Here is a 26,999-nt window from a genome sequence, read left to right on the forward strand (position 1 = left end):
GTAAGGGGCGCCAAACAGCGGCTCGTAAGTCACCCTCCCACTCCCAGAGCCGCTCTGGCCGAGTGAGAGGCAGCTTCCGGGCGCGCCATTCCGAAGCCTTCCGCCTCGCCCCCCAGCGTCCCTGGCTTGGCTTCAGCTGGGCGCCCGCCCAGCAGCTGAAGCCAACCTGGGACACTGGGGGGGGGGCGGGGGCGGGCGGCTCCACGTTCTGACATCCAGCGCGCACCGGAAGTCAGAACGTGGAGCCGTCTGACTGCTGTCCCCTAGCTTCCCGGCTTGGCTTTGGCTGGGGGCTCCCAGCCAAAGACAAGCCGGGATGCTGGGGGTGGGGGTGGGGCAGCAAATGGACAGAATTGGAGCTGTCCGCCCACCCCTCCGCAGTGTCCCACCAAGCCAGGAGGACTTCGGGCGAGGGACAGGTAACCTGTCTCCGCCTACTTGGGGTGGGAGTGGGGGTGGGGATACGGTGGGGTGGGGTGGGGGTGAAAGCAGCTCACCTTGCCTAGGGCGCAAAAAAGCCTGGCACTGGCCCTGGTTATTATTTTACATTAAGTTAACCAACAGCGTCTTCATCGGGGTTGGTTGCTATGTTTCAATCACCGAAGCAGTACTGTTTGTTCCTATGTACCCCTGTTGACTAGTAAACCAATTCCTCCTGTTTTGCTGTTATTAATTTAAATAAAGTTAAGCAAAACTTCTTATTTATTAATTGCATTTATATCCCGCCTTTTTTCCTCCAAGGAACCCAAGGCGGCGTACATATCCTCCTCCTCCTCCTCTCTACTTTATCCTCACAACAACAATCCTGTGAGGTGGGTTGTGCTGAGAGTCTGTGACTGGCCCAAAGTCACCAAGTGGGTTTCCATGGCTAAGTGGGGTCTAGAACCCGGTTATCCCGACTCCCAGTCTGACACTTTAGCCACTACACCACACTGGCATTTCTATACCACCCAATACCCGAAGCTACTCCTAGAGATTGGTTATTATATGTCCTACTGTTAGTACATCCATCTGGTGTCCAGGGAAGAAACATGAGTCGGGGCAATGAACTTCCATGTAAATTGCCAATGCATACCCTTTTCCTTCTCTCTTTCCTGGTTTCATTCCTTCTTCAAAAGTGTGTCTGGTTCTTGTACTTGTGTACAAAGCCTTAAACAACTTGGGACCAGGATACCTGAGAGAGCGCCTTCTCCCCTACCAACTTGCCTGGTCACTGAGGTCATCTGAGGGCATGTTCCTGGTGGTTCCACATAGACCCATCCTCTGATTGGAGTCCACCAGGGGAAGAGCCTTCAGTGTGGTGGCCCCCCTCCTATGGAATTCCCTGCCTCTGGAGGTCAGGCAGGCACCAACTTCGTATTCCTTCCGGCGCCTCCTGAAAACCTTGTTGTTCTAACCAGGAAGCCTTCCCTTAATGACCAGCCATGGTTTATTCTGCACTTTTGTTTCTTTTTAAAAATGTACATTTCATGTGTTTTATTCTATTTTATTTTGTCCGCCACTCTGAAATTCCGAATGGGGAGCAGTACATAAATATTGTAAATAAATAAATAAATAAATAAATGAGATGCCCTCGAAAAAAGACGCAGCCATCGAAAGGTACCAGGAACACCACAGTGCAACAGGCTTGGCCCTGCTTTCTAGCCTGGCATACTCCCATCAATTTCAGACTTTCCCTTGTATTCCTGCATGTCCACCAAGGTGCTGCCTCCAGGGATGGAGCCGGGGAGGTGGTGATACTAGAAATGGTAGAACGGGCCAGGTGGGGTTCATTTGGCCTCCACATAAACAGGTCTCCACATGAGGATAGAATCAAAAACGGAGAAAAGCACCCAAATCATGTGAAAAGAAGGGAGAAACAGATTCTCAGGATGCTGAAGATTTAGGGGAGACATGAGAGCACTCTTCAAATACTTGAAAGGTTGTCACACAGAGGAGGGCCAGGATCTCTTCTCGATCCTCCCAGAGTGCAGGACACGGAATAACGGGCGCAAGTTAAAGGAAGCCAGATTCCAGCTGGACATCAGGAAAAACTTCCTGACTGTTAGAGCAGTACGGCAATGGAATCAGTGACCTAGGAAGGTGGTGGGCTCTCCCACATTAGAGGCCTTCAAGAGGCAGCTGGACAACTATCTGCCAGGGATGCTTTAGGGTGGATTCCTGCATTGAGCAGGGGTTGGACTCGATGGCCTTGTCGGCCCCTTCCAACTCTGCTATTCTATGATTCTATGATTTGTAAGTTGAAGAGCCCGACGCTTTTCGGCCTGTATCTTTTCAAGGTCTTCTTCAGGGGGCTGCAAACATTTAAATTACATATTGTAAAACCTGGTAGGGATTATTGGAATATGTTGGTCTAATATTTACAACCTTATTTTAGTTATTGCCAGACTGGGCTTCTGGCCAATAACCTTATAACAGAGTTTTGCAGCGGTTTCCAGCAAATCAGCACAGACACAGATTAAGACTGAGACTTTCAGTAGGTTTAAACAAACCTTTACTGGCATATAAAAATATAATTTAGTTATGGCAATCACAAATACAAATACTTACATACGGTCAGTCAATACAGCTCTGATACAGTGATCATTTCTGAGTGAGTGAGTGATACATGTACATGGGAATACAATCCTTTTTATAGGCTAACTGTACAATGATGCAACTGCTTGCAATCCCTTAATTGAAACAATCAAGTCACCAATTATTCAATCATGACATCAATGTCCAGGTGCAACGTTGACCTTTAAGTTTTCTGCTGAGTCTTCTGATTCCTCCAGCTCCTCAGCAATTAGTAAATCCCTGGAAACATATCCAGGATCCATTCCAGGATCCAACAGGGATAACATATAGTAAAAATATATTCTTACTGTAAAATTAACTTGACATATTGCCACAGGGGCCTATGTACGTATGTAAATTATTTGAAAGTATAATTTATTATACAATATTAATATACAAGCTACTTTGTATATTAATATTTTAATACATACATACAAAATGCTAAGATATGTTTTGTATGCACAGCTTTGCATTATCAAAGTAAAGGAAAATCGATCCTTCACAAATGTAATCAGGTGGACTTTCTCATTGGTGGACTATCAAGGAAAGGGTTTAAGGGGGGAAATAATTCCTAAAAAATCAAGGGATGAACCGATCGGATTCAAACTTGGCATGCCAAAAGCTCTACTTAAGAGCTCTCAAGGTCCCAGGTTTCATCACTTTATCTTTAAAAACTACACAAATGAAAGCATTTTGGTTAATTCCCGTAGGAGCTCCAACGAGGAAGGGGGGAAGGCTGCCTTGTCAATCACAATGTCCATCAACGACAAGAACCAATGAACTGGAAGGGGAAGAAGGAGGGGCAGGATGGGGCGGGCTCAATAGCAGGAGAGCAAACAAGTGAAAAAAGAGTTCACCGGTATAGCGATGGTCGTGAAAGGGAGGAGTGCTTGCAACGCTTATGAAACGGAGGTAAAAAACGTGGAGGTAAACCAGAGGGGGGAAATAGGTGTGATGGAGCCCTAAAACACATGGTAAGAGCAGAATCCCATTGAAGTCTTTTCAATTCTTCCCTTCTTTGAAATCATTAATTGAGGCAATGATTTGTGAAAGGGATCAAGTCCATAGTTGCCAAAATTCATTGGAGTCTGCAGTTATTGCCCTACAGATAAGCATCTGACAACAGGCCTGTGACGTAAGCTAGGCTGAGAGAAAGTAACTGGCCAAGAAACACATAGTACATTTCAGCCCTGTTCAGAAGAAGTCTTAAACCACGGTGCCTTAAGATGGATGGATGATATTCTGGAGGTGACAGACTTGACCTTGGGGGAGCTAGGGGTGGCGACAGCCGACAGAAAGCTCTGGCGTGGGCTGGTCCATGAAGTCACGAAGAGTCGGAAGCGACTGAACGAATAAACAACAAAAAAGCCATGGTTTAAGGTGTCTTCTGAGCAAGACTTCGTTTTTCAGCTGAAAGGTGAACCCAGATTTCCATGGGCCCAATTAAACGCATTGTACTACACCAACAGTCAGTCAGTGGCAGGCAACAGAGACACATGTGGTAAGGACAGCATCCCATTGAAATTTTTTAAGTTCTTTATCAAACCCATTAATGTGGGGGGGAATCAATTATTTGAGGTTCTATTGCTAACTCAGGCTTTTCACAATTTCTTGTCTATATTCCAGAAGGTGACAGATGGAAAGGGGCGAATAAAAGAGAAATATGTGGGATGTCACCAATGAGAGACAAATATAAAAACAGAAAACAGCAGAAAAGAAAAGCTGAAGCAACTGGCAACAGCAGGAATACTTCCTTTGCTTCTCAGGACAGTGCCTGCCACGAAATCACAACCCAAGAAAAAATGCACAAACGATTGGGGGGAAACACGTTCCCTATGCATAGGAAAACATTCAATTCTGAATCCAACATTAAAGCTCATTTAAAAATTCACACACTGAAGAAACCATATAAATGCCTGGAATGTGGAAAGAGCTTCAGTAAGAGAACACATCTTACTTGTCATCAAAGAACTCACACAGGGGAGAAACCATATCATTGTTTAGCATGCGGGAAGAGATTTACTCAGAAGATAATTCTCACTCGTCATCAAAGAACTCACTCAGAGGAGAAACCATATCATTGTTTGGAGTGTGGAAAGAGCTTTGGTGAGAGGAAATATCTCACTGACCATCAAAGAACTCACACAAGGGAAAAACCATATCATTGTTTGGAATGTGGAAAGAACTTCCGTCAAAAGAAACATCTCACTTCTCATCAAAGAACACACACAGGGGAGAAATCATATCATTGTTTGGAGTGTGGAAAGAGCTTCAGTCGTAAGGGAACCCTTACTTCTCATCAAAGAACACACACAGGGGAGAAACCATATCAGTGTTTGGAGTGTGGAAGCAGCTTCAGTCAGAAGGGAACCCTCATTTCTCATCAAAGAACTCACACAGGTGAGAAACCGTATCAATGTTTAGAATGTGGAAGGAGCTTCAGTCAGAAGAACAATCTCATTAGACATCAAAGAAGTCACACAGGAGAAATGGAAAGATCATATATTGTTGTCAAACTGTGGTGAAAGCTGATGCATTTTGTTCAGGCTTACTGCAGAAGGAAGGCTTTCATTGGTTTGGTGAGGTTCTAAGCAGTGAGTCAAACATTAAGGTTTTCCTGCCCTATTACAGGCTCTGGCAGAAACTGCCATCAAAGATGTCATGATCTGTATCATTCTAAAGACTCGATGCTGCCAGTACTCCATTGTTTTCAGACTGTTTCTGTATTGCAGAGGAAATATAGCAGATTCTATGTGCAATGCATATTCCTTTGGTTATGAAATGTAGTATTGTCTGACCTTCTGAAGTTTCATGTTACTGCTACTGATCTATGCCACAAGCCAGCATGGGACCACTCACAAGACGGTTCCTATAGCAAAACAGTAAGGCTCAGATGTTTCATAGGACAATTCAGGACAGGGACAACATGGGCACCTTTGCTGGTTCCAAACACTCCATCCTTTGTGACCGGATTTGGCCTTGAGAGTTCTTGCCCACATCAGTTGCTGGCAGGATGGGTGAAATAGTGGGAGGGAGCCCTCTTCTAGCATCATTCTTACTCTGTTGGTTGTGGCCCTGGAGTGAGACTGAATTGTGTGAGAATTTAAGTTTCTTTTCCTGTATTTTGGACTGCACCATAATGCAGTTGGTTAGGGGGGAATCATTCACCACTACATTGAAATTTTCACCAACAGACTCACTGCGAGATATTTGAGGATGCATTGGGATCTGAAACAATGGGTTGGGATAGAATGCATTGGTTGTATGAAAGAATGGTAATGTGCATAAGTTTATGGGTAGTCATGTGCTTATGTTTATGGTAAATATTGGGACCCACATTGCCCAGCCTGACCTAGCTGAGCAGTTAGGACATTCCATGATCAACTGCATCAAAGGATAGTCTGCACTGGGATTCTATGATTTTATTCCAGCAATTACAGTCACATGAGAATCTTGGGGTGATCCCCAACATTCTGGGAAACATGCGTGCAAGAATATAGAGTGGTGAATTGCTGGTGATGGAGCTTCTAGGGTGAAAACTGAACATTGTAGGGTGACATGTGGCTTGCAATAGATCCAAGATGAACGTCTTATGTTTCTTGTTCCCACTCCTACTCATCATTGATATACATGTACCAACTCAAAAGACAGATGTAATCATCTTCTTTTTGAGAAATTGCAAAGTGGAATGATGTGGGGAGTAGATTGGGTCCCACAAAGAGATTTCAAGAACTTTCTCCCTATTTTTTGCAAAATGCTGGGAAATTGCTCAAAGGTGCTTCACTGGTTAGACCTGAAATTTACCAGGGTGTTTTCTCAGCTGTCAGAAACTGGAGGCACGGCGGCCATGGAGCTTAGCTGTGGCTGGTAGCAACAATTAAAAATGCGACCAGGATGCAGTGGATTTGGAAAACTTTAGTAGATGCCACAATATCTGTATCCACATTCTGGCTGAAAATGAGGAGGAGGAGGAGGAATATGATAACTATTGGTGGCTTGGCTGACCAATGTAGATCATAGAATCATAGAATAGCAGAGTTGGAAGGGGCCTACAAGGCCATCGAGTCCAATCCCCAGCTCAATGCAGGAATCCACCCTAAAGCATCCCTGACAGATGGTTGTCCAGCTACCTCTTGAAGGCCTCTAGTGTGGGAGAGCCCACGACCTCCCTAGGTCACTGGTTCCATTGTTGTACTGCTCTAATAGTCAGGAAGATTTTTTCTGATGTCCAGCCGGAATCTGGCTTCTGTAACTTGAGCCTGTTGCATAATCCTCCTCCTGTCCATTTTATCCTCACAACAACAACCCTGTGAGGTAGTCTGGCCTGAGAGTCTGTGACTGGTCCGGAGTCATAGAATCATAGAATAGCAGAGTTGGAAGGGGCCTTCAAGACTGCCAATCAAGAACACAAATATTGACAGGGCACATCAAGTTTTGGGCCCAAGATGCAACATTGCTGACCAATAGTGGGATGTGATTAATGGATTTGCTAGTTAAGAACATAAGAGCCCTGCTGGATCAGACCAAGGGTCCATCTAGTCCAGCACTCTGTTCACGCAGTGGCCAACCAGCCATTGGCCAGAGATGAACAAGCAGGACATGTTGCAACAGCACCCTCCCACCCATGTTCCCCAGCAACTGGTGCACACAGGCTTACTGCCTCAAATACTGGAGATAGCACACAACCAACAGGGCTAGTTCCTCCTCTTCTTGCTGTGTAGGCCTTTTTCCATCATCGTTTCCAAATGTGGCAGCAGTAAAATGGGCAGAGAGAAGGAACAGCAGCTTCCACTGCCCAAGTGGGCCCCCTCCTATTTAGAGTGTAAACACTTGAGTGTCAGAATCATACTTGGAGCACACTCCAGTTCACACCAAAACTCTGCAATCCGGGCCAATAATGCAAAGTATTGACAGAACCCGCAGACTGAATGGTACAATGAGTCAGAGGTCACAAATTGTTCCATAAAGAAATCATACAAATCTTCACATATGAATAACTTTTCATGGTAGATCATGGCTTTTTGATTATGTGCAGCCCCCCAGCCCCTCTAAGAAGCAGAAGAGTGGCAAATATCCTGCCCAACTGTCGATTGAATACATACTGCTTTTCCGTGTTCCATTTCTTCCCCAGTTCAAAGAGATAAGGGCCATGGCTAGACCAGGTCTATATCCTGAGACAATCTACACTTGTCTAGATGAAACGTAACAAGTTGGCAGAGATGACGTCAGCAGTCACGTGATGCTGTTGTTGTTACGTTTCTTCTGACTTTTAAAACCGTTCCACTTTCCATTAAAATCGTTTTAATACTAACAATGTGCCCCAACCTTTCGTTGTTTTCAACGCCGTGTTTCAAAGTCATGTCTCATGACCATGGTCTTTGCTTCCTGTGAACAGCAATTTTGGCTGAAGTGGGAGTGTTGTATGTTGGGGAGGCTTTAATCTTGCTCCCCCAGCGATCCCAAGCAGTCTGGGAACAGTGATTTTGGCTGTGTTGAGATCACTGGAGTGGGGAGGTTAAAGCCTCTCCCCAGTGATCCTGTGTGTGTGTGAGAGAGAGAGAGGGGGGGGGGGAATATGTGTGAATGGCTATGCCAAAGGCAGAGGCGCACAAGTGAGGGCTTTGCTAGATGAGGGGAGGGAGAGCTGGCACAACGTGATGAGGGGGAGGGGGAGGGAGGGCGGTGAAAGAGGGGACAGAGGTTTAATTTAAAAAAAAAAACGCTTATCTTTCGGGGCGCACGTGGCCCCGCGTCGCCCCGCCTCCCTGCCATCCCGGCAGGTCTAGCAAAGCTCAGAGTCACAGGAAGAAGGAGGTTTACTTCAGAGACGGTATGAGCATAATGAAGAACGTTCTAAAGAAGAGTGTGCCGGGGTAAAACGATAGAAGAAAAGGTATTTCGGTTGACTGGGCTCAAGTTGCATTTCCTAACGTAGCAAGGAAGGACGCAACAATGCACTTAAACAACGGTGTAATGAATAGTGTAGATGACGCCCTGGGATCATCCCGGGGTTGTCCCTGGCTGATCCCTGAATCCCCTGTGTGTCATTTACATGAACTGGGATGACCCCGGGACAATCCCACGATATAGGGGTGGTCTAGCCATGGCCAAGGTATCCAGTTACTCCTCAGCAGTGGTGCAGTGAGGTAATTTTAGAACCTGGATTTAATGTTCTTATCAGCCCTGTTTAGACGGCCATGTGTATTACTTCTGTTGTGAAGCACACAACATTTCCCTTCATGCTACACAAACTCTTCTACATTCCTGATATGTTCAAACAGTAATAATTTATCTTCCCTGGTATTAAACTACCTACCAGAATGGGACCCGGTTTCTCTGCTTGAAATAAAGTCTTTAATCAAATGTCTCAAACCCATGGCCTTCAGGATTTCAGAGGTTATTGAGTCTAATCCTGTTGCCTTTCCAGGGGTTAGACCTGCTAAAACTTTCAGCTTGGGCAATTTCAGTTGTTAGGTTTGCTTCCCGTTTCAATAGGTGTTTCAGATCTATTCCATGAATAATCCACAGTCCAGTCTAAAGCAATGGTATGGGTTTGAACTGCATCTCCCCCCCTTCCCCCTCTTTTTTAAGGGGAAAAAGGATGAAATTTTTCTTTGCCTTTTCAAACACTAAGAGGGAGAAAATCCCCAAAGTCTTCCTTCCGTGCCTTGTAAGGACCATACAATAAATTTCACCAACCCAGCTTGGTGCCTTGTTGGTTTTGAGGGAATAAAGTTAAAAGCTAAAAACAAACTTTAGAACAGTAAAATCAGTTAAAATCCAGCCAAAACCATTAAATGGTACATGACACAATTTGAAATGGCCCTTGTAGCCCAAGCCTCGCCCCTATTTTTGGCCCAACGTTAAGCCTTTCACCTACAACAGGTCCCAAACTGGCTCTGAACAGGACCAAACAGGCAATGTCCTTTGGCACCGCCCTTCAGCCCCTGCCTTGGCCTTCTGGTTCTTAAATAGCTGTCTGGGTCATGCGTCTGGAGCAAGCTGATGCTGTTGGGTGGCAGATAGGTGGCTGGTCCCACAGGTAGGGCAGTTCTATTACCACCATCCCCAACCTGGTATACAGAGTGACAGGGTAACCTGAAAATGCCCATTAAAGCCCCTCAATTTACTGTGAATAAATTGCTCAAGCACACTCCTGACACTTTCTCTCTAGCCCCCACCAACATCAAGATACAGAGATCTCCAAGGTTGTCCTGATTTCTTGAAACACAGACTTGGAGACGCACATTGTTTAATCTATTTACCACTGAAAGCCCTCTGACCAGGGATTTCTGAAGGGTCAGAGCATACTCTAGAATTCTTCTCTCTCCTTGAGGTGCTTATCAAGGAACAGGATGCAAAATTTTGTACCGGTCATAGGCTGCCAAAATATGGCATTGTTTATGTAAGAATGGGTTTCTGTTTATGGAACATGTATGGGACTTGTGATCCGTCAAGGAGGGAGGAGGGAAAGGTATGACTTCATTAGAGCAACTTGGATGAAGTATAAATGTATGCTGATGTGGCTGATGGGTAGAGTCTCTGCCATCAGTTTGTACAGGGTAAGAGCTGTCTCCTGTGTACACAGTATAATAAAGGAGTCTCTGTTTCTGGACCGGTTGTGAAGTCGTCCCTTTCCTACCAGGTTAGGGGAATTTCCCTAACAAGAGGCATACTATTTTGATTCTGAAGGTAGCATATAGCCATCATGAAGAGCAGACATTGATGGCCTTGTCTTCCATGAATTTGTCTAAACCTCTTTTAAACCCATCCAAATTAGTGGCCGTTTTGCACAAAGAAATTGCATATATGGTGCATATACGGTGCACCATATATGGGAATTGCATATATGGTGTGACAAAATACTTCCTTTCACCTCCCTTGAATCCCCCCTGCCCCACTCTGCTTCATGTGATGACCCGATTCTAGTATTACAAGAGACAAATGTCTCCCCATCCAATTTTTCCAAACCATACGTAGTTGTGTACACCTCTATCATGTCTCCCCTCACTTGCCTCTTTTCTATGCTAAGAGTGGTTGTGCCATAGATTTGTATACATCTGAGTAAGTGCAACTAAGACTGCAACCTTCTCTCTCACTCTCTATGGTTAAAAGAATTGGGAGGCGAAACCCCTTTCTAGCTTTCTAGTTCCTCCTCTCCCAAAGTCTCCAACAAGCCTTCCCTTCGTTGCTTCTAGTTCTTGTTTCATATAAGAACTAAGGCTGCTATTATGGAATAAGCTCTCAGATGAAGCTCCACTGGTGCCAACATTGTTATATTTTTTCTGTGCGAGGTCAAGTCTTTTCTCCCAGGCATTTAACAGCATATGCTGAGTTTTTTAACTGACCCCAGAATAGTTGTTTTAAATGGATATTGTCTGGTGAGGGGTTTTTTTTTTTGTATTGTATGCTTTTTATGGTTTTAAATTTTGTATATTTGTTTTTAATGTCCACTGTTTTTAACCTTCGTAAACTGCCCAGAGAGCGGTATATAAATGTGATAAATAATAATATACGCAAGTCTTCTCCAACTTGTTTTCCAGATTTTTGATTGCAACTCCCATCACCCCCAGCAGGTATGGTCACTGGTGCTGCATTATGGGAATTAGTCCAAAAGATCTATAGGACACTCGGTTGGGGAAGGATGTTTGGGGCCAGGTTATCTGAAGGAACGCCTCCTCCCATATGTACCTACCCGGACCTTAAGATCATCTACAGGGGGCCTTCTCCGTGAGCCCCTGCCAAAGGAAGTGAGGCAGGTGGCTACTAGGAGGAGGGCTTTCTCCGCTGTGGCACCCCGGTTGTGGAACGAGCTCCCCAGAGAGGTCCGCTTGGCGCCTACACTGTACTGCTTTCGTCGCCAGCTGAAGACCTTTTTATTCACTCAGTATTTTAACACTTAATTTTAACTTAAATTTAAATTTTACTGTTTTAACTCTGTATTTTAATCCTATATCAACTTTGCTGTGTGGTTTTATCCTGGTTGCGCTTTTTATACTGTATTTTGTAATTGTGTTTTAAACTGTTGGGTGTTTTACTGTGGTTTTAATTTTTGTGAACCGCCCAGAGAGCTTCGGCTATTGGGCGGTATAAAAATGTAATAAATAAATAAATAAATAAATATACACACTGATCTGGGAGTAATAATTATACACACTGATCCATTGAACTCAATGGTGCTTACTTCAGAGTAGACGCATAGAAAATTGCCCTGTAGTTCCCCCACACCCACACACACATCTTTTAAGGTTTCAGTGCCTTGGAGGGACTGGTTGAACCTCCTGCGACTTTTTAAGCCTCCTGGCAAGAACAGCCTTTTAGCAGAGAGTTTTGCATACCCAAAACAAAACCCACACAGTAGCTGAATGCATGATGGGTCCTCCCCCCACTTCTTCGGGAGGTCCAGAGAAAGGGGTTTTGTTGGCCAACGGGGGGGAAGGGAATTTGGGGAGGAAGGGAGGGGCCGGGTCCTCCACAGGAAATGCATCCCCCCCCCAAAAAAAGTCCCTTCCTAATGCTGCCTTCTTCCTCCAGGGGAAAGAAGCCTTTGAGTTTCCTCCAGGTGCTGCTTCGGGGTCTCCTTTTCGGCACACAGGTGAGACCCGACTTCGTTCATTGGGACGAAGGGGAGGAGGTCCAGGCCAGGGCGGCTTTTTCATAAGCGGGAAGGAGCCCCCTAAGGAGGAGGCGGAGGGCGAAGAGGGGCAACTCGTGCAGTTCCAGCCCCCGACAGGCTGCCCCACGAAACCAAGGCAGCGTCGGTTCAAGGAGGCTGCTTCAGCAAGCGGTGAGCCTGAACCACGGCGGCGTCAGACTCCTTTGCCCGCCGCGGCTGCTGCTCCTGCGCCGTCCAGTTTTGGCGGGAAGGAGCCCCTGGAGAGGGGCGTGATGGATGCCGGCCAGGCCTCTGAGCCCAGGGATGCTACCGCTGCTGCTGTTGTGGCGACCGGGGGAGCGAGTAGCTGCCTGCCTGGCGCCGGTGGGGTGAATCGAGCTCCTGCAGCGAGGAGAAAGCAGTGGGGACTGGGATGCGGGGGGGGGGGGGCATTTCCTCCAGGTTGTAAAATTAGGGTGACCCTATGAAAAGGAGGACAGGGCTCCTGTATCTTTAACAGTTGTATTGAAAAGGGAATTTCAGCAGGTGTCCTTTGTATATATGGAGAACCTGAGGAAATTCCCTCCATCAACAGTTAAAGGTGCAGGAGCTATACTAGAGTGACCAGATTTAAAAGAGGGCAGGGCACCTGCAGCTTTAACTGTTGTGATGAAGAGGAAATTTCAACAGGTTCCCCATGTATACAAATGACACCTGCTGAAATTTCCTTTTCAATACAACTGTTAAAGATACAGGAGCCCTGTCCTCCTTTTCATATGGTCACCCTAGTAAAATGCCCTTTGTTGCATGAACTTCCGATACAGGGCTCCGCAAAGAGACCTTTGGAGGGGAGTCCGTTCAGTAGGGTGACCATATGAAAAGGAGGATAGGACTCCTGTCCTTTAACAGTTGCATAGAAAAGGGAATTTCAGCAGGTGTCCTTTGTATATATGGAGAACCTGGTGAAATTCCCTCTTCATCACCACAGTTAAAACTGCAGGAGCTATGCTAGAGTGACCAGATTTAAAAGAGGGCAGGGCACCTGCAGCTTTAACTGCTGTGATGAACCCCAGACTCCCCACATATACAAAAGACACCTGCTGAAATTTCCTTTTCAATACAACTGTTAAAGATACAGGAGCCCTGTCCTCCTTTTCATAGGGTCACCCTACCGTTCAAGAAAGACGAGAATTATGATGACTTTTAAATGAATTTTAAAAAGACTTTAGAAAACCTGAATAGAAAAGAAAAGTAAGGGAATAACAACTTCTGGAGCAAAACCGCTCAATCCCATTTGCTGTTGGCCACAAAGGTTGTGGTCCTGTGATGCAGACCGTGGGTTATTTAGCCCTTGCATAACCCGTGCTTGCCAGATTGCATGGCATGACAACCTCTGACTGAGGACTGCATGTTTGAAATGGCGATAGCTCAATGTGTTTGCACACACCGCAGCCTCATTGTGGCTTAAATAACCCACGGTGGGCTGTTGAACAAACAGCCCCTCTGAGTCCTGACATTTGCCTGAGTTTCTGTCTAAGACAAGGCCTAATTGCTAGCTGAAGTCCTTCATGGTTAACCTTGCCCTGTCATTATGATAATTCCTGAACACAACCACGTCTTTCCTTTACAGAGGCTTAATAGCACTGCCTCATCTGTCAATCTTTGCCTAGATACCAAAGAGTTTCTTTCTCCCACTGGGAGGCTTCCTTAGAACACAATTTAAAAATGGTCAAGCAAGACTCAGCTGGCCCTAAAGCAGGAGGAGGACATGATGCTGTCAACACCGGGAGCAGTGGGGAATTCTGGGAAACAGCAGTGCAGAAGCTTCAGGGTGAGGATATGGTCAGCTCAGACATACTGTGCCAGCGTTTCAGGCAGCTCTGCTACCAGGAGGCCATGGGCCCCCAAGAGGTTTGCAACCAACTCCACAGTCTTTCCCGTCAGTGGCTGAAGCCAGAACAACACACGAAAAACCAAATCCTGGACCTGGTGGTCCTGGAACAGTTCCTGACCGTTCTGCCAGCGGAGATGGCGAGCTGGGTGAGAGAATGCGGAGCGGAGACCAGTTCCCAGGCGGTGGCCCTGGCAGAAGGCTTCCTCCTGAGACAGGTAGGGGACCAGAAGCAGCAAGAGCAGCAGGTGAGAGAGCATTTCATCCAAGGGAGTGTGATTGGGGAACGTGGCATTCCTGTCTATTCATATCAATCCCTTTACTTCATGAGATGTGAGGACACGCTGGCTTTTATTCTAGTCACTCTCTAAGAACGTAACAGCCCTGCTGGATCAGATCAAGGGTCCATCTAGTCCAGCATTCTGTTCACACAGTGCCCAACCAGCTGTCAACCAGAGACCAACAAAGCAGGACATGGTGCAACAGCACCCTCCCACCCATGTTCCCCAGGAACTGGTGCACACAGGCTTACTGCCTCAGATACTAGAGGTAGCAAATAACCATCAGGGCTGGTAGCCGTTGATAGCCTTCTCCTCCAGGAATTTATCCAACCTCCTTTTAAAGTCATCCAAATTGGTGGCCATCACTACATCTTGTGGTAGTGAATTTTATAATGTAATTATGTGCTGTGTAAAGAAGTCCTTCCTGTTATCTGTCCTGAATCTTCCACCAATCAGCTTCATGGGATGACGCCAAGTTCTAGTATTTTGAGAGAGGGAGAAGAATGTCTCCCCGTCCATATTCTCCACCCCAGGCATAATTTTGTACACCTCTATCACGTCTCCCCTTAGCCTCCTTTTTTCTTAGTTAAACAATCCCAACAGCTGTAACCTTCCCTCGGTAGGGGAGATGTTCCAGACCCTTATAATTTTAGTTGCCCTTTTCTGCACTTTTTCCAGCTCTATAATATATATATTTTAGGTGCGGTGACCAGAACGGTACACAGTATTCTAACTGTGGTTGCACCAGGGATTTGTATAAAGGCAGAATGATACTGGCCGTTTTATTCTCAATTCCTTTTCTTATCATGCCTAACGAGGAGTTTGCCTTCTTTACAACAGCCGCACACTAGGCTGACATTTTAATTGAGCTGTCCACCACAATATATCAGAATATATCAGTTTCCCGCTTCTGATATATTTAAAGAATTCTTTATTGTTGGTCCTGATATTAATAATAATAATAATAATAATAATAATAATAATAATAATAATAATATAATATATTTATTTCTTACCCGCCTCTCCCTTTGGATATTATTAGTGATGTGCTCTTCAAAATGCTTTTTTGCATCTCTTACTGTTTGCTTTCATTGCCTTTGTGCAAGTTTGTGCTCCCTTTTATTTTCCTCACTTGGGCAAGACTTCCATTTTCTGAAGGAAGCCCTCTTTTCTACAGTAGCTTCCATGACACTGCATGTTAACCATGATAGTGACCTCTTGGACTTGGTGCCATCTTTCCTAACCTGTGGAATACATTTTAGTTCAGCTTCTATTATTGTGCTTTTGAGTAAGCGCCATGCATTTTCCAAGGATTTAACCCTCTTGATTCCCCCTTTAAACTCTCTTTTCACCTATTCCCTCATTTTAGAAAAGTTTCCTCTTTTGAAGACAAATGTGGCTGTGTTGGACTTCCTGGGCAGTATATATTGAACCTGATAGCACTGTGGTCGCTGTTACCGATTAGTTCAACAATTTACATCTCTTATTAGGTCCTGGGCAACACCATTTAGGATTAAGTCCAGGGTTACCTCCCCTCTGGTCTGTTCTAGGGCACAATCATTTCGGATATCAAGAAATTTAACCTCCTTGTCATGACTGGAATATGCATTTCTCCAGTCAATGTGACGATAATTGAAGTCACCCATTATTACACTTCCTCATTTGGAGGCCTCCCCAATTTCGTTTTCCATCTCAAGGTCAACCTGAGCATTTTGATCTGGGGGACGATAGCACGTTCCTAGCACTACATTAGTTTTGGGGGCCCTATATTGTCACCCACAGCACTTCTGTGGAAGAGTCTTCCCCGTTTAGGTGCTCTAGTCTACTTGACACAATGCCCTCTTTGACGTAGAGAGCAACACTGCCTCCAGTACGCCCTTCCCTGTCCTTCCTCTAGCATTTATATCCAAGGATGACTGTATCCCACTGGTTCTCTCCATTCCACCAGGTTTCTGTAATGTCCAGGTTCTCCTTTGAAACCAAGCACTCCAATTCTCCCATTTTGGCTTGGAGGCTTCTAGCATTTGCATAGAAACACCTATATATGGTGCTCCTCCCGAGATGACACTGCCATGTCCATTTTTTCCTGTTGCACTTTAGCCTCTTTGATTGGCTATCCTGTTCTATCCTGTACTCATGTCCTATTTGCTCCCCTTCTACATTGGGACAATCAAAAACATGTTCAGATTCATCTCCTTCAGATGATTTAACCCGAACTGGATGCTTCCCAGCTACTGTCGGCTTTCCCCCAGGACTTAGTTTAAAAGCTGCTCTGCCACCTTTTTTATGTTTAGTGCTAGGAGTCTGGTTCCATTTTGGTTTAAGTGCATCCCGTCCCTCTTGTACAGCCCCGGCTTGTCCCAAAATGTTCCCCAGTGCCTAAAAAATCTGAACCCCGACTCTCTTCACCATCGTCTCATCTAGCTGGCCCTGCGTGCAGAACTGGTAGCCACCTTGGTGGTCCTGGATTTCAACCTCCTGCCTAGCAACCTAAATTTGGCTTCCAGGACCTCATTTCCCCACATCATTGCAACAACATGGACCATGATAACTGACTCCCCCTCCCCACCTGGCACTGCTTATAATGCTATCTAGATGGTGCATGATATCTACAATCATAGAATAGTAGAGTGGGAATGAGCCCATGAGGCCATTGAGTCCAACCCCCTGCTCAATGCAGGAATCCACCCTAAAGCATCCCTGACAGATGGTTGTCCAGCTGCCTCTTGAATGCTGAATGCCTCTAGTGTGGGAGAGACCACAACCTCCCTAAGTAACAGGTTCTATTGTCATACTGCCCTAACAGTCAGGAAGTTTTTCCTGACGTCCAGCCGGAATCTGTCTTCCTGCAACTTGAGCCCGTTATTCCATGTCCTGCACCCTGGGATGATCGAGAAGAGATCCTGGCTCTCCTCTGTGTGACAACCTTTCAAGGATTTGAAGAGTGCTCTCATGTCTCCCCCTCAGCCTTCTCTTCTCCAGGCTAAACATGCCCAGTTCTTTCAGTCTCTCTTCATAGGGCTTTGTTTCCAGACCCTTGATCATCCTGGTTGCCCTCCTCTGAACAACCTTTGCAGCAGGCAAAGACCATATTTACCACGTGGTCTAAACTCCCATCTCAAACCCAGCTGACTATGTGTCTAATGATTGAATCTCTCACTACCACAAGCCCCCTTCCCCCTGGAGGCGAGAGGATATTTGCACGTCTCCTGAGGAATGGGTCCCTTCTGAGGGAACATTTTCCTCTCCTCAGAGTGACGCCCACCTTCCTCAAGACTCTTAACTCTGCACATTCTATTATTATTATTATTATTATTATTATTATTATTATTATTATTATTATTTACATTTATATCCCGCCTTTTTTCCTCCAAGGAACCAAAGGCGGCCTACATAATCCTCCTTCTCTCCATTTCTATCCACACAGCAACCTGAGAGGTCAGTTGGGCTGAGAGTATCAAGCACAGCTCCATGTTCCTACGGCGTACACCCAGTCACTCAGCCGATCATCACACATGAAAATACGTCACGCCTTCTGTCAATCAGACCACTCTCACTTTAGATCTACTTACCATCATATTATAGAGGCATAACATCAATACACATTTATAACCACAGATTCATAATACATATGCTCATTTAATATCCCAGGGGAATGTACTAAAACTCTACCAATTGCCCAACCCGTTCTGGAAATCACCTGAGGAGAGAGGTCCCATACCTCGCCACCAACATTTCGGCCTGTTTCATTCCTTTTCGAATGTCTCTCGTCATTCCTTGCCTGGGATCCCCATTGCTCTTTCAGGTACAGAGTCTGTTTGCAGAAGTGGGACCTGACTTCCCTGCATCAGAGAGGGCTCCGTCTGACACTACGCAGATCCCCTTGCGAAGGGGGATCAAGCAGGAGGGTCATGGATGCGCTGCCTTGCAGGGTAAGGATTAATTTGATAGTGGCGGAATTTCAACCTGGTCTTGCTCTGTGGAGAATGTAAGAGGTTCAAGTTAAAGGAAGCCAGATTCCAGCTGGACATCAGGAAAAACTTCCTGACTGTTCGAGCAGTACGACAATGGAATCAGTTACCTAGGGAGGTTGTGGGCTCTCCCACACTAGAGGCCTTCAAGAGGCAGCTGGACAACTATCTGTCAGGGATGCTTTAGGGTGGATTCCTGCATTGAGCAGGGGGTTGGACTCGATGGCCTTATAGGCCCCTTCCAACTCTGCTATTCTATGATCCTTGGGCTCCTTTGATGTCGTTCCTCCACACAGACACTATTTTTTTTCTGGCGAAGATGCTTGTCTTCAGCCTTTTCCAAAATCTGAAATTATGCTTATTTCCCCACACTTGGAGTCTTCTTACATGGAAATCTACAATGATTTCTATCTAAATGGGAAAAGATGAACTTTTACCCTTCTTTACCATCATGTATTTTTATTACATCTGTGTATTTGTAAGTTGTAATGGTGGCCTGTTGACTGTAAATAAAGATTGATACCCAACTGACCTCTAAAAATTTATTTATTTATTTATTACATTTTTATACTGCCCAATAGCCAAAGTTCTCTGGGCAATTCACAAAAATTAAAACCATAGTAAAACAACCAACAGGTTAAAAGCACAAATACAAAATACAGTATAAAAGGCACAACCAGGATAAAATGCAAATTAAAATGAGACATCTTACAACACCCAGGTGTACATTGACTTGTGTCACATCAGCATCAATTCTGTGCATTTGGCTGGGAAGTAAGGCCTTTTGTGTTCCTAGGGCAGTTCCTTCCCAGGAGTTCAGGATTGTAATCTCCATCTCTGAGACAAGGATGTGCTCCTGGCTTGCCATTGTCTTTTTCTCTTGCAGAGACTGGAGTGACACCAGCAACGGGTACTCCGCCACCCCTTCTTCTTTGTGACAGAGTGGAACCGAACCAGGTAGGTAGAAGAATCTCTGGAGAGACGGGCAGGGAGCAGCCAATGTGCCTCCGTCCCCTGCTCGCCTCCTACAGCCAGAATGCATCTCTCTCCTTCTGTTAGTTTTTGGTAGAGCTTAGATCATATGGAGGTCCCTACTGGATGGGACCACCTAGTCCAGCATCCTGCATCTCACCTTGGCTGACCAGACGCCTCTTGGGAAGTCCACCATCAAGACAGGAGGGCCGGAGCTGTTTCTTGCTGTTGGTCCCCCCAGCAACTGGTTTTCACAGCCAGCCAGTGTCAATCCTGCAGTATAATGCTCAGCCACTTCACTTTATGTCATCCTTGTGAAGGAAACAATTTCTCTTTTCATCCAGGCTCTGGTGACCTTTGAGGAGGTTGCTGTGTGCTTCACGGAGGAGGAGTGGGCACTGCTGGATCCTGACCAGAGAGCTCTGCACAGCCAAATCATGGAAGAGAACTGTGGGATCGTGGCCTCTGTCGGTAAGGCTCCTTATTGGCCTGCTTAATATTTATTTAATTATTTATTTATTTACTACATTTCTATACCGCCCAATAGCCGGAGCTTTCTGGGCGGTTCACAAAAATTAAAACCATTCAAAGTATAAAACAACAGTATAAAACCATAATATAAAATACAATATAAAAGCTCAACCAGATAAAAACAGCAGCAATGCAAAATTACAAATTTAAAACACCATGTTATTTAAAATTTATAGATTGTTAAAATGTTGGGAGAATAAAAAGGTCTTCACCTGGTGTCTAAAAGCATATAATGTAGGTGCCAAGCGAACCTCCTTAGGGAGCTCATTCCACAGCCGGGGTGCCACAGCAGAGAAGGCCCTCCTCCTGGTAGCCACCTGCCTCACTTCCTTTGGCAGGGGCTCACGGAGAAGGACCCCTGAAGATGACCTTAGGGTCCGGGCAGGTACATATGGGAGGAGGCATTCCTTCAGATAACCTGGCCCCAAGCCGTTTAGGGCTTTAAATGTTAATACCAGCACTTTGAATCGGGCCCAGACCTGGACTGGCAGCCAATGAAGCTGGAAAAGGACTGGCGTAATGTGGTCTCGTCGGCCAGTCCCTGTTAGTAAGCGTGCTGCCCTGTTTTGCACCAGTTGAAGTTTCCGGACCGTTTTCAAAGGCAGCCCCACGTATAACGCATTGCAGTAATCCAAACGAGAGGTTATCAGAGCATGGATAACTGTAGCTAAGCTATCTCTGTCCAGATAAGGGCGCAGTTAGTATATTAGCCTAAGCTGATAAAAGGTGCTCTTAATGGTAATGTTACATTCCAAAAGGAATCATGAAGAGGAAGATAACATCATTTTGGATCAGATATGCCGTAATGTTCATTTATTTAGTATTTTGAGGCTGCCTTTTAACACCGAGCCCTCAGAAAGCAGTGTTCCAAAAGGAAATAAATTACATGAGGTTATACTTAAAATAAAACGATTAAACACTATTTTATGCACTGCACATTAATGAATGAAATGGGGGGAGTCATTTGCTGCTACACAGATTTCCACCAGTAGACATGCTGCAAGATATTTGAGGTTGCGTTGGAATCTGAAACAATGGGCTCCCTTGATGTCATTCCCCCCCCCCCACACACACCCACCTTTTTTTCCTGTCAAAGATGCTTGTCTTCAGCCTTTTCCACTATCTAAACGATGTTTAAATTCCAGTGTTTGGAGTCTTCTTACATGGTAACTGTAAAGGAGAGTGCACCCCAGCGCTCTGCTGGCTTTTACTGGATTTAGCACGGATCCCCAGGCACAGACACTCACAGCTCACAACGTGAGGTTTAAGACCTTTTTATTTAGGTCAAGGGTAGGATTACATGGGATAAACAGGGTAAAATTCCAATAAAAAGCATGCATAGCATAAGAACCCAATACAGGCAATATAAAACTAACTCTGATAATTCTTACGTCACCCACGGTCTGCTCCCAGACGACAACCGCCCTGTTACTTTCACAGGGGGATTTTTATGCTTTCTTTTCACTCTTTCCCCCCCTCCTTCCAGCTTTGATTCTTGCAATGTCTTCACACCTTTCGACCGGGATGCTTAATCACTCAAGGCCAGTGACAGATATGGCCGGTCTGGCTCCGGTCTCTTCTCCCCCAGACAGCTGGCCTGGCTTCCTTATCTCCTATGAAACCATCAAACGCAATTAAAACAACTTCCCAGATCCCAGTTAACCCCTACCCTACCCTTCCCTACCTTCCCTTACAGTAACCTACAGTGCTTTCTGTACAAATGGGGAAATGTGCACTTTTGCCCAACTAACCTCTAAAAATGCAAATTAAAATGAGACATCTTAGAACACCCAGGTGTACGTTGACTTGCGTCACATCAGCTGCAATTCTGTGCATTTGACTGGGAAGTAAGGCCTTTTGTGTTCCTAGGGGTGGGGTTTTCCTTCCCAGGAGTTCAGGATTGTAATCTTCATCTCTGAGACTGGGATGTGCTCCTGGTTTGCCATCATCTTTTTCTCTTGCAGAGGTTGGAATGACACCAGCAACGGGTACTCAGCCAAACCTTCTTTTTTTTGACGGAGTGGAACCGAACCAGGTAGGTAGAAGAATCTCTGGAGAGACGGGCAGGGAGCAGCCAGTGTGCCTCCGTCCCTTGCTTGCCTCCTACAGCCAGAATGCATCTCTGTCCTTCTGTCTGCTTTTGGTAGAGGTCATATGGAGAGCCCTCCTGGATGGGACCAAAGGCCCATCTAGTCCAGCATCCTGCTTTCTCACCTTGGCTGCCCAGATGCCTCTTGGGAAGTCCACCAGCAAGACAGGACGGCTGGAGCCTTTTCTTGCTGTTTGTCCCCCAGCAACTGGTTTTCACAGCCAGCCAGTTTCAATCCTGCAGTATCATGCCTGGCCACCTAACTTTATGGAGGTTTTTTCCCATCCAGGGTTTGGTGACTTTTGAAGAGGTTTCTGTGTGCTTCACGGAGGAGGAGTGGGCACTGCTGGATCCTGACCAGAGAGCTCTGCACAGCCAAATCACGGAGCAGAACTGTGGGATCGTGGCCTTTCTTGGTAAGGCTCCATATTGGCCTGCTTAACGATAATATTACATTCCAAAAGGAATCATGAAGAGGAAGATGATGATGATGATGATAATATATTTATTTATTTATTTATTACCCGCCTCTCCCTCTAGATCAAGGCGGGGAACAAAACTAAATAAAACATAATACATAAAATTAGTTAAAAGAGCATATAAAACCAATACAGTATTAAAATAACAATCACAACATCTTAAAATTCTTATGTTTAAAATTCATCTGGGTAGGCCTGCCAGAAGAGACTAGTCTTTACAGCTGTCATATACTCAGAGAGAGCATTAAGCTGACAAATCTCCTCCGGCAGGCCATTCCACAGTCTGGGGGCAGAAGAAGGAAAGGTCTTCTGGATAACAGTTGTCAGCCTAGTTGTGGCTGACTGGAGTAAACCCTTCCCAGAGGACCTGAGTGTGCGGGACGGATTGCATGGGAGAAGGCGATCCCGCAGGTAACCATGTTATCATTTTGGGTCAGATATGCCATAATATTAATTATTTTAGCATTTTGAGGCTGCCTTTTAGCACAGTGCCCTCAGAAGGCAGTGACCAAAAAAGAAAATAAATTACATGAAGTTATACTTAAAATCAGATGATTAAACACTGTTTTATGACAGGGCGAAAAGTCACAGGCATAACACAAAACATTTCAGAAGATGCAGGGACCATGTGTCGATTCTGTATTTCAGCACCTCCAGCTCACTTCCGCCAGTCTACCAGGACTTGTCTATCTTTGTTTTTTACTAAAACTTTTATAATCGTACCTTTCCATTAAACTACTATCCGCACAGGAGCTAATACTGGGGAGACATCAATACAAAATATTAGAAAACCGCAACAGAGACAAAGTAATGATCAGCATGTGCTCCTCCAACCGCCAGGAAACATTAGAAGCTGCAACAAATTCAAACACAGAACTGACCCATCATAGAATCCCAGAAGCCGGACAGATCAGCTGTGGTTCAGCCACTGACAGTGGTCTCTGGGAAGATAGACGGCACCCCCAAATGCTTCATTTATAAAACCCACATCCAGCTGTTTTTGTCTCTCAAACTGCAGTCCCTGTTCATGCCTAGACACCCAGATGAAATCCTCCTTAGCTGGGGATGGAGGGATGGGAAAGAGATCTGATTCTCTCTTCCTGAATACAACAGGACTCTGGGATTGCCGTGCTCTGAAAAGCGGGTGGAATCCTGCTGATATTCGGTGGGCCAAAAGACCACGGCAGCTTCAGTAACATGGACCCAGGATGGAACTAGTCCAACCAGGACAAACGGAACCAGTGTGGAGGTGGTGGGGACAATTACTTTTCCCAAGAGATGACAATTGTTCTGGACGGAAAGCAATAGGGTTCAGACAGCTTATTGCCAGAGCCATCTGAAGTATAAAGTGTTGGTTATCACCTTTAAAGCCCTGCATGGTTTGAGTCCAGGCTACCTGCAGGATCACCTTCTCCCGTACAATCCGCCCTGCACACTCAGGTCCTCTGGGGAGAATCTACTTCAGCTAGCAAGAACTAGACTAACAACTGTTACCCAGAGGACCTTCTCTTCTGCTGCTCCCAGACTGTGGAATGGCCTGCCGGAGGAGACTCGTCAGCTTGACAGTCTTTTAGCATTCAAGAAAGCTATCAAGACTGATCTCTTCTGGCAGGCCTTTCCAGTAGAATTTTAGGATATTTTAGTTTGTTTTTACGATGCTTTTAGGATATTTTTAAACAGTGTATACCATGTTTTTAATCAGTATTTTATGTATTTTATGCTTGCTGTTGTTCCCCGTCTCGATCCAATCAGAGAGGCGGGTAAGAAATTATTTATTTATTTATTTATTTATTTATTTATATAGCACCAACAATGTACTTGGTGCTGTACAAAATATACAAATAAAACCGCGATACCCTGCCTAGAGGCTTACAACCTAAAATCACATTAAAACATATGAAGGGGGGAAAGGGGTTCACAAAACAGAAATAAGAGAATAATCATAGTAATAAGAACAGTAAATCAAGCTACAATACCAAAAGCTGCTGCTATTATTATTATTATTATTATTATTATTATTATTATATGTAAAATTGGGCTATTTAGGATGAGTGTTCAGTAAAGGAGGTGCTGGGAATGTAGCTATTCAAGATTGCATCTTTCCTGAAAGGCTAAGAAGTCACTAGTATTGCACTCAAACTGGTATTTCGCTTATTTCAGGGAGATCACTCCGGGGCTGGCATATGCTTGCATTGTTACATTTGCCTCTGCCCGTCCCAAGATTTTCTGAATGTGTGCAGTTTTGATTAGCTTGCTAGTGTCAGATCTGTCCTTGTGTTAAATGTACTATAGGTCTATCAGGTCAGATGATTTTGCCATTACTTTCCCCGCATTGGCAAAGGCAACGATTTGTGAAAGGAAACAAGTCCATAGTTGCCAAATTGCATTGGAGTCTGCAGTTGTTGCACTACTGATGAGCATCTGACAACAGGCCTGCGACATAAGCTAGTCTGAGAGAGAGAGAGAGAGAGAGTAACTGGCCAAGAAACTCATAGTGCATAGTTTCTCAGCCGAAAGGTGAAGCCAGGTTTCCATGGGCCCATTTAAATGCGTTGTACCACACCAACAGTCACTTAATGGCAAGCAACAGAGACAGGTAAACATCTGATAAGAACAGCATCCCATCAAAGTTTTTCATTTCTGCCTTTTATCAAAATCATTAATTGAGGAGGTTAGTTCTTTGAAGTTTTATTGTTAACTGAGAATTTTACCAATTCCTTATCCATTCCAGAAGCTGAAAGGTGGGAAGTGGAGAATGAGAGAGGACAATGTGAGATGTCACCAAAAAGAGACAGATGTGAAAATAGCAAACAGCAGGGAAGGAATACGCAAGAAACTTGGAATATGAGGACTAATTCCTTTGCTTCTCAGGGTAACAGCTACTATGATATCACAATTCCCCCCCAAAACCATAAAAGACCAGGAAAAGATATGTTCGATATACGTAAGAAAACATTGAGTTCTGAATCCAACATTCAAGTTCATGGAAACATTCACACGTTGAAAAAAACAAATAAATGCCTTGAATGTGGGAAGACCTTCAGTAAGACGACAAATCTCACATATCATGAAAGAACTCACACGGGAGAGAGGCCATATCCTTGTTTGGAGTGTGGGAGGAGCTTCAGGCGCAAGTACAATGTCACTCAACATCAAAGAACACACACGGGGGAGAAACCTTATCATTGTTTGGAGTGTGGGAAGATCTTCAGTCACAAGGGAACTCTTACTTGTCATCAAAGAATTCACACAGGGGAGAGCCTATATCAATGTTTGTACTGTGTAAAATCCTTTAGCAAGAAGCAACATCTTACCTATCATCAACGAATTCATACAGGAGAGAAACCCTATCATTGTTCGGAGTGTGGCAAGAGCTTCAGACAGCTTTCACATATAACTTCTCATCAAAGATTTCATTCAGGAGAAAAACCATATAAATGCTCAGTGTGTGAAAAGAGCTTCGGAGATAAGGGAACACTTATCTATCATCAAAGAACTCACACAGGGGAGAAACCATATCCTTGTCTGGAGTGTGAAAAGAGCTTCCGTCTCAAATCCTTTCTTACTCAACATCAAAGAACTCACACAAGGGAGACACTGTAACAGTGTTTGGAGTGTGGTAAGAGCTTCAGTCAGAACGACCACCCCATTCGGCATTAAAGAATTTTAGGATGTTTTAAAGATGTTTTAATCATTTGTTGTTGTTTATTCGTTCAGTCACTTCTGACTCTTCGTGACTTCATGGACCAGCCCACGCCAGAGTTTTCTGTCGGCCGTCACCATCCCTAGCTCCCCCCAGGTTGCGTCCGTCACCTCCAGAATATCATCCATCCATCTTGCCCTTGGTCGGTCCCTCTTCCTTTTGCCTTCCACTTTCCCTAGCATCAGCATCTTCTCCAGGGTGTCCTGTCTTCTCATTATGTGGCCAAAGTACTTCAGTTTTGCCTTTAATACCATTCCCTCAAGGGAGCATTCTGGCTTTATTTCCTGGAGTATGGACTGGTTTGATCTTCTTGCAGTCCAAGGTACTCTCAGAATTTTCCTCCAACACCACAGTTCAAAAGCATCTATCTTCCTTCGCTCAGCTTTCCTTATGGTCCAGCTCTCGCAGCCATAGGTTACTACGGGGAATACCATTGCTTTAACTATGCGGACCTTTGTTGTCAGTGTAATGTCTCTGCTCTTAACTATTTTATCGAGATTTGTCATTGCTCTTCTCCCAAGAAGTAAACATCTTCTGATTTCCTGGCTGCAGTCAGCGTCTGCAGTAATCTTTGCGCCCAGAAATACAAAGTCTGTCACTGCCTCCACGTTTTCTCCCTCTATTTGCCAGATATCAATCAAGCTGGTTGCCATAATCTTGGTTTTTTTTTAGGTTTAACTGCAACCCAGCTTTTGCACTTTCTTCTTTCACCTTCGTCATAAGGGGCTCCTCAGCTCCTCCTCGCTTTCAGCCATCAAAGTAGTATCATCTGCATGTCTGGGATTGTTAATGTTTCTTCCCGCGATTTTAACTCCAGCTTTGGATTCATCAAGCCCAGCACGTCGCATGATGTATTCTGCGTACAAGGTGAATAGGTAGGGTGAGAGTATACAAACCTGCCGTACTCCTTTCCCAATCTTAAACCAGTCTG

At 45.0% G+C, this 26,999-nt stretch overlaps 1 protein-coding gene across 1 annotated transcript; it reads left to right on the plus strand.

Annotated features, from left to right (window-relative positions):
* Nucleotides 1–4,086: 4,086 nt before the first annotated feature.
* On the plus strand, nt 4,087–25,968 carry LOC134395620 (zinc finger protein OZF-like). Its single transcript, XM_063121779.1, has 2 exons — nt 4,087–4,977; nt 25,388–25,968. Exons 1-2 carry the CDS (start codon nt 4,227–4,229, stop codon nt 25,966–25,968), a joined length of 1,332 nt encoding a protein of 443 aa, XP_062977849.1. The 5' UTR covers nt 4,087–4,226.
* Nucleotides 25,969–26,999: the final 1,031 nt, after the last annotated feature.

The sequence above is a fragment of the Elgaria multicarinata genome, chromosome 3 (assembly GCF_023053635.1).
Source record: "Elgaria multicarinata webbii isolate HBS135686 ecotype San Diego chromosome 3, rElgMul1.1.pri, whole genome shotgun sequence".
Taxonomy (NCBI): domain Eukaryota; kingdom Metazoa; phylum Chordata; class Lepidosauria; order Squamata; family Anguidae; genus Elgaria; species Elgaria multicarinata.